The 16,110-nt window shown below is 40.0% G+C and overlaps 2 protein-coding genes across 2 annotated transcripts in view; one reads left to right on the top strand and one right to left on the bottom strand.

Annotated features, from left to right (window-relative positions):
* LOC103513353 (vacuolar protein sorting-associated protein 8 homolog) overlaps positions 1–16,110 on the top strand; it is a 31,528-nt gene that overhangs the window by 7,730 nt on the left and 7,688 nt on the right. The window contains exons 7-13 of the mRNA XM_026826572.1: positions 4,715–4,924; positions 7,085–7,151; positions 7,804–7,987; positions 8,453–8,587; positions 13,512–13,662; positions 14,085–14,328; positions 15,168–15,363. Of these exons, the coding sequence (XP_026682373.1) occupies positions 4,715–4,924; positions 7,085–7,151; positions 7,804–7,987; positions 8,453–8,587; positions 13,512–13,662; positions 14,085–14,328; positions 15,168–15,363 (1,187 nt within the window). The remainder of the gene's footprint in view (positions 1–4,714; positions 4,925–7,084; positions 7,152–7,803; positions 7,988–8,452; positions 8,588–13,511; positions 13,663–14,084; positions 14,329–15,167; positions 15,364–16,110) is intronic.
* Positions 9,487–10,533, bottom strand: LOC103513348 (protein ecdysoneless-like). The gene is made up of 2 exons (XM_008478172.3): positions 10,359–10,533; positions 9,487–10,057 (listed from the first exon to the last, which is right to left on the bottom strand). Exons 1-2 carry the CDS (start codon positions 10,503–10,505, stop codon positions 9,857–9,859), a joined length of 348 nt encoding a protein of 115 aa, XP_008476394.1. The 5' UTR covers positions 10,506–10,533; the 3' UTR covers positions 9,487–9,856.

The raw sequence follows: 16,110 nt of genomic DNA, 5'->3' as shown, positions 1-16,110 counted from the left end.
GGGAATCTGAACTGGATGCAACAGTCAACAAACTGGACAACATGTTGCATCTGCAGGAGTGTGATGCCGAGCTGAAGAAACAGCACGAGTCATTGAAACACAACGGTGCGCAACAAGTCTCATCGCCAGTGGAACACGGTGCGCAACAAGTTTCATCACCAGTGAAACATAATGGTGCGCAACAAGAGTACCAGGTGCTGTATAATGTGTTTTGCACATCTTCATGGTTAATATTTTTTTTTAAATATCATGCAATGATATCCATCTTGATTTTTTTTTTTTCTCCTACTCATTTAATTTGAATAAATTTGTTTCAGATTGAGTTGGAGGCTCTAAACAATGCTACCGATGATATCAATAAATTAGAAATGGAATTAGATGTAAGTTTCATACAGTAGAATCAAATTTTTAGTTTTATCTCATGAGGGACACTTTTTTTGCACCCATCATGGTAATAAACAGTCATAACACTAAGGGGGACTTTCAAAATGTAAATTCTTTTCCTTGTGCACAGATATGAAATATGTCTCATCTATGATGGGCATGCTATTTTGTTACAGGAATCCAATACGACATTTAGGATGCTAATGAATGAATCAACTCGGAGACTGAAAATACTCAATAGACAACTAGGTTCCTGTATAGAATGAAGAAACAGCACGAGTCATTGAAACACAACGGTGCGCAACAAGTCTCATCGCCAGTGAAACACGGTGCGCAACAAGTTTCATCACCAGTGAAACATAATGGTGCGCAACACTGAAGAAACAGCACGAGTCATTGAAACACAACGGTGCGCAACAAGTCTCATCGCCAGTGAAACACGGTGCGCAACAAGTTTCATCACCGGTGAAACACAATGGTGCGCAACAAGTCTCATCACCAGTGAAACGAAGGCATCTTCATTGATTTTGCTGTCACAGCATCTATTACAGGTTTTTACTTTCTATTATTTCTAACCTTTTCAGATCCTTCCTTTTATTTCAATGCAGAAACAAAGGACAAGAGCTCCTCTATCAGAACCCTGCCACTTGAAAGGGATGAAAACCTGAATACCCAACATAACTTGTGTTGTTTTCAAAGGGTTTCTTTCTTCTTTTATAACTTTATAATAGGTGCCTACACTGCCTACATCATAATATTCATAACTATTAAAGTGTTCTCTCTCTCTCTCTCTCTCTCTCTCTCTCTCTCTCTCTCTCTCTCTCTCTATCTCTCTCTTTCTTTCTCTCTTTCTCTCTCTCTTTCTCCCTCTCTATCTCTCTCTCTCTTTCTCTCTCTCTTTCTTTTAAGTATTAGCTCAGGAGATCGTGTTTATTGTACATCAATTTCAAAATAATAAATAAATGGTTATATTCAATCAATCTATCAATCAATCAATCTCTTTCTCTCTCTCTCTGTCTCCCTACCTCTCTCTCTCTTCTTTCTATTTGACCCGATTACATTACTTTCCTTCCTATAGGATAAGGAAAGTAAAAAAACAATCTACCCTAAATTTTCCTCGCCTTTCGCAGGTGGGCTCTCACGCCGAGCGTCAGTCGCAGGTTCGAACCAAGGTCCTCGGCATTCTAGACGCGTACATCGCCCAGTTGCGACAGTGGCGGGACCTGGACATCAATCTGATCTGTCAGTTCTGTGTGGACTTTGGTCTTCCGGACAAGATGTGGGGGGAAGTTTGGCGCTCAGTAGAACATATCACGTCTAGTAGAAACATATTCCTTAGATCTGTGGAGGCTCTACTACTCAAGGTAAAATAATATAATTAATATCCTACCCGGGTTTTTTTTTTTTTTTTTTTTTTTTTTTTTTTTTTTTTTTAGGTTTTAGAAAAATGGTAGTCAGTTTGTTAAATTTCTAGTAGGTAATTATAATAAACTAATTAAGTTCCTATGTATGTGCATACTATGCATACTAGGCACTCTGGATAGTATTGAGACTGAAAAACATTTTGTATAGTAATAAAATTTTCAGTAGAGAAAATAAAACCATTAAATTATTTATTAATCATTAATTAAAATTCGATTGTTTTATTTTTCAAGACGTTTCATATTGTCCTAAAATCATAGGGAAAAAGGATAGGATAGGAGAAAGCTAGCTGTTCCGAGAACAAACCCATCATGTTTTTAAAAAAAAAAAAATAAAAAAAAAAATGGGTGTTTCACTACGGTTTTTATTTCATAGCAATGAAATAACTGCCACATTAGATGCATGTGGTCTGCGTTGTAGCATGCCCCTCCCATAGTATGCCTCTCATCATCTAATTTAGTTGCCTATCATATTTAGCAATTTTTTTTCTTCCAAAATAACCCCAATTTTCAACACAATTAATTTGCCTGTTTCTTTCACAGAGATTCATCAGGCAGCCAAAGAAACTGTTGCACTGGCAGAGGCCAGGTTTCTCAGCAAGCAACATGAATGGAAGTTTGACAGTGCCTGGCAGGAAATGCTGAATAATGCTATTATTAAGGTAAAATATTGCGTTATTCACATGGGTTAGGTACTCAGCATTAGCTATTGCACAACATATACTATCAATATGAAGTTAATTCCAATACTTTTTTGTGATTAATTGATAATTTGGTAATTTATTTGTTCCATAATACAATTAGTTGCTTAGAACATAATAAGTATGGCAAGCAACATGAATGGAAGTTTGACAGTGCCTGGCAGGAAATGCTGAATAATGCTATTATTAAGGTAAAATATTGAGTTATTCACATTGGTTAGGTACTCAGCATTAGCTATTACACAATATCTACTATCAATATGAAGTCAGTTCCAATACTTTTTTGTGATTAATTGATAACAAATATGATAACATTATGTTGATAACTGGATAAGAATGAATTATTGATGAATATGATTACACACATTGATCAATTGATTTATTTTACATGCAATATTTTATTTTAGAAGTAATGTGTTTATTTGACTCAAAAGATAAGCATTTCCATTGATACTCATCAAATGTATGATATGTTTTATTTGAAACTCTTTTCCTGCTGTATTATGTGTTACATGTTATCATAAAACATTGATCAGATTGCTTAATTTGAGTTTAAACTTACTTTATGGCCCCGGCCACAATTGCACTAGGCAGGAAGAATTTGGTTTTCGTAAAATAAAAGGTGTAATCTTACCTTGTTTCAAGACTCCTTTGGTGTTTATTTGACTCAAAAGATAAGCATTTCCATTGATACTCATCAAATGTATGATATGTTTTATTTGAAACTCTTTTCCTGCTGTATAATGTGTTACATGTTATCATAAAACATTGAGCATGTCTTGGTAATGTTTACCCTTATGTTGGAATGGGTATCATGTCTTATCCATTTCACCTTAATCTTGAAATTTGTCGCGACGACCTATAAACTTAAAGCGAGAAAGTTTTAGATAATACTTCAGTCGATAATTTAAGACCGTTTTAGCGTCCCCTATGTCAAGCTACGCCGAGCAAGGCCAATAAATGGATGGCTGACTTAAAAGGAATAAAGGGAGAACGGGCTCTAGTCTTGATTTTAAATCACTACATGACAGTAAAATCAAATCAACAATAATAAACTGAATATTAAACAATTAGGTAGGTGCATAGGTACTGATTTTCTTTAAGACACCTTTGAATATCAATTCCATACCTGGTAAATTAATCATGGCCATGATACACCCTAGAAACGTTTCACACATAGCTGATTCAAAATCCACCTTTTATGGACATATAAAATAACTATGTTCTGGTTCCCTCCAACGCAGGTAACAGACGCGGAAAATCAAAAGTCAGAAAGCGGTCGCGAGCACCAGAAGAAAGCCACGTTGTTCAACGCGGCCGAAACCAAAGTCCAGCTTCTCGAGCAGCGCCTCAAGAGGTCTATCATCAAATCCAGGCCGTACTTTGAGGAGAAGAGTTTGTGCGAGAGTCAGCTGAATACGCAGAAGGACAGAGTTCTACAACTGAGGGAGGCGGTGAAAGCGGCCAAGGCTCAGTATGCAGCGTCGTTGAGGAGGCTGGAAGATATTAGTGAGGAGATTCATATGCGAAGGAGGAGAGAGGTGAGTGAATTGCAAGATGTTGTTGTTGTAGCGGCTTTAGCTATAGCCGAAAGGTGATGACAAAAAAGAGAAAATATCTCTTTTGTCTTAGAGAACACCTCCTAGATTTATGGCTGGCTGGATGTGGATTGCCTATCTATTGCTTCTCACCATAACACACCTTGAGCACTGATCAGTAATGCAGCACAGCTTGTAATAATAATAATAAGACTCTTGAGTGGAAGGCAACCACTAGGCGAGGTTAATGCCTTAGGCATTCTCTACCACCTAACCCTTAGAGCTCCATTATTACGTGGTCAAATTCTCAAATAAATGAGGATAAAATCATACCTCGGCTGGGATCGAACCCACGCCCTCCTGATAACCAGGCGAGTGTCTTGACCACTACACCACCGAGGCAGTAGACAGTTTCATTGTTCAAAGCCCTGGTTTAATAAAAAGTTTCTCTTTTGTTGGGTGGTTGCACATTCCTGTCCTGAATTTCATTTCTTTGTGGACCTTAATGAACGTTCTTTGTACGACGTCTACAACATTCCAATAACATTTATTACGAACATGGCTTTGCCAGCGGTCGAAGGCCGATTAGATAAATACATATAAACTTAGGGGCATTAACAAATAACACTTACTTTTATTTTATCCCGTTGTAAATGATTTGTTCCCTCAGGTTATTATAGTCAGTATCAAGCCTACAATGCGTGTATTACTCACGCGGAGTGTTCAAGTGAGTCCCGTATCTCTACCTCTACTCTCGTGGCAGTTCGTTATCATTCAAGTTTCCGAGTCTAGCCGAATCATGGATCCTGTCCTGGCATTTGCCCGAGATAACACGATCTACTTCTTCCAGGTGTGCGTGTTTGAGAATGGGAAAACGCAGGTAAGTAAAAGGCCCGTTCCCACTTGTCGTTCGGAAAAAAACTGTGTCGTGCGTAGTGGGAACACTCTCATTTAAATTACATTGCCTTCAAGGATATTCGAAAAAAAAAAATCGGATGAAACTCACTACAACTTGGAACGGCCTTATGAGTGAAAAATCGAAATAAAATGTACAGAAACAAGGCTTTGTCAAATAATGTTAAAGAGTTCAGTTAACGGGACGCTAATTTTGGTTGCAAAAACTCGCTAATAACGACAAGAATACGTGGCAGATCGAAGGAAAATTTCAGGTTTCATTTTCAGGTTTTTCTATCTATTATATTTAGGTGGTGCTCGTCAACTTCTTGGTTTTATGCACCACCTTCTGTTTGTTCCACAGCAGTCCAAGCAGCTTGGACTGCTTCATGAAAGTGCTAGAATGTCCCCTGATATAAATCTTTCTCCCCCAGGCTGGAGTCTCACGAAACGTTGAAACGGATTCTGAGTTGTCCCAATCTAAACCTCGCCTCCGAGTTTCATCTCCTGTTGAAACATACAAGTGGAAGACTGGGCGATTTCAGAACCCTCATTACAGGTAAGATGAAACAGCTAGATACGATTCGCTGCCTGTGTTGTAGCATGTCTATAGGTACTGGTAGAATTTTCCCGTTGTATGGCAATAGCCTTTTTTTTAAACTCTCTTTACAGGTAAGATGAAACAGCTAGATTTGACTAGTTGCCTGTGTCATAGAATGTCCATTGTCCACACTGGCAGAATTTTCCTGGCTGTATGCCAATACACAATCATTGCTTGAGGAAAGCTTTGGCAGATATGCTGCCAGGGTGCTGAACCAGGCCATCACCAAATTTATTCCTGTCGGTCTATTAATTTTCATCTACTCGTATCATCAATTTACACTGGTAATGCCGCCACTGGTCAAAATAAATAAGAACCCTTGATTTTTTAATTATTTTTTTCTTTATTTGGATGGCCAGGGAAATTTTCTGAACCAAGTTTTGACGCGAGCGAGGATCACCAGAAACGCGATGATGGCTCCAACCTTTTCAAGAAAATCTTGCATATTGTATTTCAGGCGAGGCTTATACTGCTCGCATAGGACTGAAAAGTCCCTTTACTCCAGCTGTAGGCTACTACTATTATTGTGGTCAAATTCTCAAATTATATTGATAGAATTCCACACCTCGGCTGGGATTGAACCCACGCCCTCCTGTTTACCAGGCGGGCGCCTTGACCACTACACCACCGAGGCAGGTAATCACCAGAAACGCGATGATGGCTCCAACCTTTTAAAGAAAATCTTGCACATTGTATTTCAGGCGAGGCGGAAGACACATCAAGTCTGGGTAACAAGCTCCTGGTGTACATCAGCTGTTGTCTGTCTGGACGAGGCTATCCAAGGGGAGAAATAGAGGAGGCCAAGCGCCCCACAGTACGACAGCAAGTGTGCCAATGCCTTGCCCGAGATAACACGATCTACTTCTTCCAGGTGTGCGTGTTTGAGAATGGGAAAACGCAGGTAAGTAAAAGGCCCGTTCCCACTTGACGTTCGGAAAAAAGTCGTGTCGTGTGTAGTGGGAACACTCTTTTAATTTACATTGCCTTCAAGGACATTTTGTGTCGTTCGGAGAAAAAAAAAAATGTGTTGTGTAGGTAGTGGGAACACTCCCATTTAAATTACACTGCCTACAAGGATATTCGAAAAAAAATCGGATGAAACTCACTACAAATTGGAACGGCCTGAAGAGTGAAAAATCGAAATGAAATGTACAGAAACAAGTCTTTGTCAATTAACGTTAAAGAGTTCAGTTAACGGGACGCTAATTTTGGTTGCAAAACCTCGCTAATAACTACAAGAATACTTTGCAGATCAAAGGAAAATTTCAGGTTTCATTTTCAGGTTTTTCTATCTATTATATTTAGGTGGTGCTCGTCAACTTCTTGGTTATATGCACCACCTTCTGTTTGTTCCATAGCAGTTCAAGCAGCTTGGACTGCTTCATGAAAGTGATTATCCTGTGTGGGTTGGTACTGTTGGTAGATAGTAACGGCATTAATTCAGTGGGCAGGTGGTGGTCGCGAGCCGCATTTAGTGACGATTTTCTATCTTATATCTAAACCCTATTCCAGCTATCTTATACTTATATGCAAACCCTATTCCAGGTAAGTATGCTGCAGCAGGTGCGTGTCGATTATTGCATCATGTCCTGCCACTGGATGAATCCCGGATGTCTTCTAAAAGAGCGAACTGACTTGTGTTTGAAAATTTCATCACAAGAATAACACTTATGTTTCTGCATAGCTCATTTCCTATTGAGTAAAGTGATTCTTTCATCCCGCATTCTATTTGATCAGCGTTTCTTGTCAGTCTCTTCCAGGCGTACCTCGTGTCCTGATGAATTTTGAGGTGTTGATTCACACAATCTTTTCGCCTTTTCTACGGTCTACCTCGCCCTTTTCCTATGATATTTTGTTATGTAATAAATTTTCCGACATGTTATAATGAAAATATAGTGAGTGAGTGAGTGAGTGAGTGAGTCAATGCGTTTGTATGCAACATACACCCAATGCATCAGACGATGAACCTTCCTATCCGTATCTCAGGTATGACTAAACGATAGAGTGAGTGAGTCAATGCGTTTGCATGCAACATACACCCAATGCATCAGACGATGAACCTTCCTATCCGTATCTCAGGTATGACTCAGTGAGTGAGTTATTTAAAAAGAACTACTCTTTGGACCAATCAGCCAATGAGTCAGTATGCCCTGCAAAATGTTACTCTTCAACACCCTACTTATAACTAGACTGGCGTCTGAGTCATTCATTGAGTAGTTCACAGACAAGAGTAGTTCTTTTTATCTACTCTACTCTATCCCCAGGCCTATTCGAGAAGTGTAAGCACGAGCAAGCCATGCTACAATCCTCGCTGGAAAGTCTAAGGTCAGATCTTCACGATGACTTGGCGGCCACAATACGACAAGCACAGAGAGGTTTTCTAGTCAAACCGGAGTGCGCACAGTGCAATCTAGAGTACTCCCTCAACAGCAAACTGGTAGCTTTCACGTGAGTAGACAAAATTTAGTTGTTGTAGCGGCTTTAGCTATAGCCGAAAGGTGATGACAAAATAGAGAAAATATGTATCTCTTTTATCAGCCATACAAAGTTTAGTGATATTTATTTAATTTTTACGGGTTCGATTCCCGCTCGGGGCGGGTTTTATCCTATACAGATAGGTATGTAAGGTTCATTCTTGGATCGGCTGGCTTTCTCCTATCCTGTCTTCTTTCTCTCTTCGCTTTCGGGACGCTAAGACCTTAGCAGTCACAGTTCCCTCTATCAAACATCTTCAAAAAAGTCTCGATTTTCTTTTACAGTCTACGAGTATAACCCAAAAGCACCAAAATAGTTTTGGCCAGGTTTTTCGGTTCAAATCTCATTGTACCATGGACAAAATAGACCGTAATAGAAAAACTTTGATGCCTGCTCTGGGCCATCGAAACCTGTTGGAATTGTGTGTTTGGGTTTCAGTTGCGGTCATAGTTTTCATCACGAGTGTGCCAATGCCCCGAGCAATAACCCCCCTAGTTCTACTGCAACTACACCACTGACCTGTACACCTAACACTGTATCTACCACGCCATTCACCTGTACCTTGTGTACAACGTAACCATACACCACTGAGTTCAGTGACTGTCGTGCTACATTTTGTGTCGGATCGGAAAAAAATCGTGTGGTGTGTAGTGAACACTTTCATTTAAATTAGATTGCCTACATACATACAGAACATTCGACAATAAATCGTAGGAAACTCATGACAAGTGGGCGCAGGGTCTTAACTGAAGGTCTCAAAAAAAAAAAAAAAAAAAAAAAAAAAAAAAAAAAAAAAAAAAAAAAAAAAAAAAACAGCCGATTACCTAAATTACTTTTCTTGGCATAAGAGAAGTAAAATAGACTCCGAGGTCTAAAATCCTATCAGGTCTACCTGATAGTGAGTGGCTGGCCTTAGGGTTTAAGGTGTATCTGTCAGGTCGACCTGATAGTGAATGGCTGGTCCAACAGGAAATTTCTTTCAAGTCTCGAGCATTTTTGCCAAAATTCGAGAGATATGGTAAAAAAAAAAAAAAATCCGTCATTGACATTAGGTGCTATATTTTCACGACACTCCCGGAACTCCAACCCTAGTAAGTTACGAGTCAACTTAGCTACCATCCTGTTTGTTACATCCACTATTTGGTGAGGTAATGGAAGGTTATTTCTCATGTGGACCCACCAGTAAGTACCAAGTACATCTTTACCTAATTTATTTTCTGAATTTTTAGTGCACCGTACTTTAGCACGTAAAATCTTATATTCTCAAAATCTGCTTGGAAGCCAACGGGAATAGCACGTTGAATGGACCAGTTCCTAACATCACTGAAGTTAAGCAACGTCGTACGTTATTTATTTCCTATCCGGGCCACCATTCAGAATCGAGAGTGAGCAGTTACGCCAAGTACGGTGCAGTTTGTTTATTGCATTTTTTACTCGTACTTTATTTAATTTATTGTTTTGTTTATTTTTCCTCTTGTCTTGTTATCGAATCAAATATTTATTAATTTTTAGATTACTTATGTTATAATTACCTATGTACCCGCTTTTATCTGAAATCTACATTGTTCAGACTACTTGTTTAGAAATAAATATACACGTGATATGTAAAAAGGGGGTGTTTTTTTTTACGTAAATATTAAGTCACAATAAAGGGACATCAGTTAAACTGACCGGTTTAAAAATTATTGAAATGATACTCGGCCTTTAGGTCAATCTCTCACTTGAATCCTGAATCCTTTTCCATTTTCTTGACTTTGCTCAAGAGGCAGCATTTTCTTGTCTTGGCTCAAGAGGCAGCATTTTCTTGACTTGGCTCAAGAGGCAGCATTTTCTTGACTTGGCTCAAGAAGCAGAATTTCCTTGATTTAAATCGCCAAGAGATTCACCCGGGCCTTTCTTCCTTTTTTCCAGCAGGGCCCGTAAGTTGATGCCCATTGGGTTCAGAACGTTAGACGCAGGCCCGGCAGTACCAATTTGAGCCTCGTAGGATTGTATCACATTGTGTAGAGCGTTCATGTCGATATCTACGGAGTTGTCTTCATCCTGGAAACATTGAAATGGGGTATTAGCAAAACAACACAGTAAATAAATGAAATTTGTCCTTGATTATTTTTATTTTTTCTGGTAGGAGATAAATAAATAAATAAAATTCTTTTGGAAACAAATTATTACGATGTTGCTTAGAGTTTGAGAGAAGTAGAACAAAGAAAAGAAAATTACATAAGGGCGAGTCCAGATTTAAATGAATCGTTCCCAGGAAGAAAGGCCTATGTTCTGTTATGGGCCCTATTCACATAGGCCTTCTTCCTTGAAGTCGTTCCCGTAGGATCCAAATATGCATTACCTTCTTGACGAAACTCTCAGCCAGAGTAGTTCCAGACAGTTCCTGTTCCATAGCTTTCATATAATCATCCGAGTCCGAGCCTGATAGTTCAGAGTCCATATCACTTTCATCTTCACTCCCCATATCCGCCCCTGCTTTTCCTTCCATTACATCTGAAACAATCAGGATTCGAAATTATTAGTGTTAGGGAAAAAAATCGTCGTTCAAAATTCTGTTAAATACATTACTTTCCTTAGTATCGGATAAGGAAAGTAGAAAAGCGTCTGACAGACTTCGGTCGGAAGCTTTTCCCGGTTTCGAATATCTGCGCGGGGTTGGCCGGCATTAGACCCTAACTGTTGAGGAAAATTTCAATAGAAATCAGATGCCAACTTCTCGGGACAAAACTGCTCGTGGCACTCTCTGCCATCCAACCTTTCCTAAAGGTGTGATTCTCAACGAGCGTTCTCTGCTCAGAGGGATCACATTAGCTGACGGGTCGGGGGGTTGCCATTGTTGGGTTCGATTGACTCAACACTAGCACGAGTGGTGGGCCATTTGGACCCGACATATGCCATGCCTCGGCTCTGAGGTACTCCAGATCAACACCGTTACGGGGTGGAAAGGATAAACTATGTCCACACGGGTGCAAAATGTGGACATGGGCCAACGTTGACTGGGGGGGCCTGCTGCCTTGCGGGTCCTAAGCTCCGGTCATACTGTGTTGTTCCATGGTTGATCAAGGTTAGCCCAAATGGTGGTCATTTATACTGCTCGAATAGGAGTGGACATTCAAGGCGCTTTTCAATGCGGGACATGGGCCAACGTTGACTGGGGGGGCCTGCTGCCTTGCGGGTCCTAAGCTCCGGTCATACTGTGTTGTTCCATGGTTGATCAAGGCGCTCTTGGCGTCTGAATAAGAGGTTAGCCCAATTGGTGGTCATTTATACTGCTCAAATAGGACTGGACATTCAAGGCGCTTTTCAATGCATCTGAATAAGAGGTTAGCCCAAAATGGTGCTTGTACTGCTCGAATAGGACTGGAAAGTTCCTTTACTTCAGCAGTAGACTAATAATATTGTGGTCACGATCTCAAATTATATTGACGGCAAAGTTGCTCTCGGTTGGGATTGAACTCACGCGCTCCTGTTTACCAGGCGAGCTTCTTGACCACCGAGGCAATAGTCGATAATATTGATCTCCACAAAGGCACTGCGAAGAGGTGCATATTTAACTGTTGATATAATAGGACTACATGTCCTAATATTGTGGTCACGATCTCAAATTATATTGACGGCAAAGTTGCTCTCGGTTGGGATTGAACTCACGCGCTCCTGTTTACCAGGCGAGTTTCTTGACCACCGAGGCAATAGTCAATAATGTTGATCTCCACAAAGGCACTGTAACCGTTCTTTTCAACCGTTTAAATAAAGTAATCTACCTTCTTTGTGGTAGTGGCTAACACCAAACTTGCTGTGGTACCGTGACTGACACCCAAGATTGATCTTCTATGACTCAGTTTGACTGATCATAGCACAATCTGGCTCAAGTCACGAATCTATCAGCATTGAGGATGTAACCATCCGAAGAAAGGAACTCTTTTCAACATTGACAACACAGTGTGAACGGAGTTGAAGGGTGAGAGAAACCACCAAAGGCTAGGGGAGAGAACCCCGACAGAAATCCCTAAGGGAAGGACACCCTGACAGAAAACCAAAAACACAATCTGTTACCCCAGATGGGTACGAGCGGAAGCTCTTAATACCAGAAATTCTGGGGGACAAATAATTGTCATTATCAGACTACAATGATGAGCCTGAAGATTTTGCATTTCTAAGAGTAATTTTGATTATTTTTTTTCTTCCCAAATTTAATAACAAACCGGTTCTTTCTTAATCTGTAGATTCTGTAGAAATAATGGGACTTCCAGTCCTAATTTAACAATTTAAATGGAGCTCTCTGGATTCATACTTGATTTTCTTGATTTTAAAAATTAGCACCTCCTTAGAGAACATTATAATCTATAATTTTGTTGTGAGTTGCCAATGTGACATTTCAGTTCAAGTGTTCGTAGAACTTCTAACAATTAATGATTTTAAAAATTAGCACCTCCTTAGAGAACATTATAATCTATAATTTTGTTGTGAGTTGCCAATGTGACATTTCAGTTCAAGTGTTTGTAGAGCTTCTAACAATTAACTTTTTACCTACTCCATTGATGATCAGTCAATTTTTAGTTTAGCTCATGGAAATTAAAACAAATCTATCATGTGCACCTCGGCTTAACAGACACAGAAACAAATTTTTAGTTAAGACGAAAAAAATCTACTACTCCATTGATGATCTTAGTCAATTTTTAGTTTAGCTCATGGAAATTGGAACAAATCTATCAAGTGCACCTCGGCTTAACAGAAACAAATTTTTAGTTAAGACGAAAAAAAATCTGTTTAATGTGGTTAAGACAAAACGAAATTTCTCTGGTTTTGTCTGGTATCATATTTCGCTCTCAATCCCCCAAAATCAGCTATTCATAATTATCCTTTCATTCCCGACCTTTGTAATCCTCTTATCCTACTCAAGACACATCATTTTTAATCCAGCCCTATTCCCGAGTGTTCCTAGTCCATACCTGTTCCTCAGTTCTATGTTTATGCTTCGATATTTCAGGTGTATTCTTCCGGCCCCTCCAATTGTTTGCTAACCCAAAGTGCTAAAGGGGATAATCAGCTATTCATAATTATCCTTTCATTCCCGACCTTTGTAATCCTCTTATCCTACTCAAGACACATCATTTTTAATCCAGCCCTATTTCCGAGTGTTCCTAGTCCATACCTGTTCCTCAGTTCTATGTTTATGCTTCGATATTTCAGGTGTATTCTCCCGGCCCCTCCAATTGTTTGCTAACCCAAAGTGCTAAAGGGGATATAGTCAAACCAACCCTGATTATAACAAGTGCTAACAACTGGAACTGAAGATTTTGGTCAAGAAGTTCAAGTTCACACAGCAGATCAAAGAAGAAACGACACGAAGTCTCAATCAACCGAAGAGCCCTTACAAAGAGAACGATTGACATTTTGAAGAAAATGTTTCAAGCTTGTTTGATGGCTGTTGGCTCATTTGGAAGTCTATCTTGAGACCTGTCATTCACGCTCAGGCCGTCTGAGTGTGAATGAAATGGCGGGACCTGGACATCAATCTGATCTGTCAGTTCTGTGTGGACTTTGGTCTTCCGGATAAGATGTGGGGGGAAGTTTGGCGCTCGGTAGAACACATCACGAGCAGTAGAAATATATTCCTTAGATCTGTGGAGGCTCTACTACTCAAGGTAAAATAATATAATTAATATCCTCTACAGTCAGCTCCCATGGCGTAGTGGTCACTGCACTCGCCTTGCACGCGGGAGACCCGGGTTCGATTCCCGGCGGGGTCAAGAAATTTGTATCATCCAAATTATTGATTCCATGACTGGCTGTTGCGGGGCCCACTCAGCCTCGTGAGGAAAATGAGTAGCTATGACATATAAATGCGCATAGCGACCGGTGCCAGCATGGTAGGTAAACATTGGATGTTAGGATTATTGAGATATTGATAAAAATCCTACAATGCTGCAGTGAGCACCAAAGTTGTGACATAATAACACAAAGAAACTGCATTTACATTACAATAGAAATTTAACAAATAATGCAAACTACCAGCATCACAATCACAAAAGAAATCCATTTCAAAAAATTCCCTTTTCTCTTTCAGGAGAAGATAACTCAAATCCCAGCGGACGTAATGCAGCAACTCCTCCTCTACCAGCAGACCACCGGTCGCTACCAGTCGCTAGAACAGAGCGTCCTGTGTGCCGATATCGACTGTCTGGACATTGAACTTGTTCTGAGCGCAAGCAAAGAGCACCACCTGTATGACGCGTACATATCTGTGTGGAATCGCGGCATGCAAGACTTTGTGACTCCACTTCAAGTGTTGCTTCCTCAACTGGCTTCTGGTGAGCTTTGATTTTCCACCTTGAAATTTGTATAAAAAAAAGGTTTGATAAATGGACGCTTTAATTGCTAAGGTCTTTAAGGCTTTTCGTCCCCAGGTCTTATCGTCCCGAAAGTGAAGACAGAAGAAGGACTCAATAGGAGAAAGCCAGCCGTTCCGAGAAAGAACCTTATCGGTTCAGGATAAAATCCGCCTTATCTGTTGGGACAAATTCTATCTGTGTGGAATCGCGGCATGCAAGACTTTGTGACTCCACTTCAAGTGTTGCTTCCTCAACTGGCTTCTGGTGAGCTTTGATTTTCCTCCTTGAAATTTATAAAAAAAGAGGTTTGATAAATGGACGCTGTAATTGCTAAGGTCTTTAAGGCTTTTCGTCCCCAGGTCTTATCGTCCCGAAAGTGAAGAGATAAGAAGGACTCAATTGGAGAAAGCCAGTCGTTCCGAGAAAGAACCTTATCGGTTCAGGATAAAATCCGCCTTATCTGTTGGGACAAATTCCGTCCCGGGCGGGAACCAAACCCGCGAACTATCGCTTACAAGGCAGACGCCCTACCCTCCTAGGTAACTAATTATAACTAGACTGGGGAACCAAGCTTTAACAGAATCAGGAACATGGTCCCAATCTGGCCAAAATAAATAAGAACCCTTGATTTTTTAATTATTTTTTTCTTTATTTGGATGGCCAGGGAAATTTTCTGAACCAAGTTTTGACGCGAACGAGGATCACCAGAAACGCGATGATGGCTCCAACCTTTTAAAGAAAATCTTGCATATTGTATTTCAGGCGAAGCGGATGATGGCTCCAACCTTTTAAAGAAAATCTTGCACATTGTATTTCAGGCGAGGCGGAAGACACATCAAGTCTGGGTAACAAGCTCCTGGTGTACATCAGCTGTTGTCTGTCTGGACGAGGCTATCCAAGGGGAGAAATAGAGGAGGCCAAGCGCCCCACAGTACGACAGCAAGTGTGCCAATGCCTTTGTATGCAACATACTCCCAATGCCTCAGACGATGAACCTTCCTATCCGTATCTCAGGTATGACTCAGTGAGTGAGTGAGTGAGTGAGTTAAAAAGAACTACTCTTTGAACCAATCAGTCAATGAGTAAGTATGTCCTAAAACATGTTACTCAATCTTCAAAACCCTATAAGCTATCGTAAAGTCCCTATAGTTATAGGGACTTATTGATTGAGTAGTTCACTGAAAAGAATAGTTCTTTTTTGTGCCAATGCCTTTGTATGCAACATACTCCCAATGCCTCAGACGATGAACCTTCCTATCCGTATCTCAGGTATGACTCAGTGAGTGAGTTAGTTAAAAAGAACTACTCTTTGGACCAATCAGTCAATGAGTAAGTATGTCCTAAAACATGTTACTCAATCTTCAAAACCCTATAAGCTATCGTTAAGTCCCTATACCTATAGGGACTTATTGATTGAGTAGTTAACTGAAAAGAATAGTTCTTTTTTGTGACTCACTCACTTTTTACGGATGTCTTCGAAAAGAGCGAACTGACTTGTGTTTGAAAATTTCATCACAAGAATAACACTTATGTTTCTGCATAGCTCATTTCCTACTGAGTAAAGTGATTCTTTCATCCCGCATTCTATTTGATCAGCGTTTCTTGTCAGTCTCTTCCAGGCAGTACCTCGTGTCCTGATGAATTTTGAGTTGTTGATTCACACAATCTTTTCGCCTTTCCTACGGTCTACCCTTTTCCTATGATATTATTGTTAAGTAATAAATTTTCCGACATGTTATGCTGCATAGCTCATTTCCTACT

This window comes from Diaphorina citri, unplaced genomic scaffold (genome assembly GCF_000475195.1).
Source record: "Diaphorina citri unplaced genomic scaffold, Diaci psyllid genome assembly version 1.1 scaffold961, whole genome shotgun sequence".
Lineage (NCBI taxonomy): Eukaryota > Metazoa > Arthropoda > Insecta > Hemiptera > Psyllidae > Diaphorina > Diaphorina citri.
This window is presented reverse-complemented; position numbering and strand designations above follow the sequence as displayed.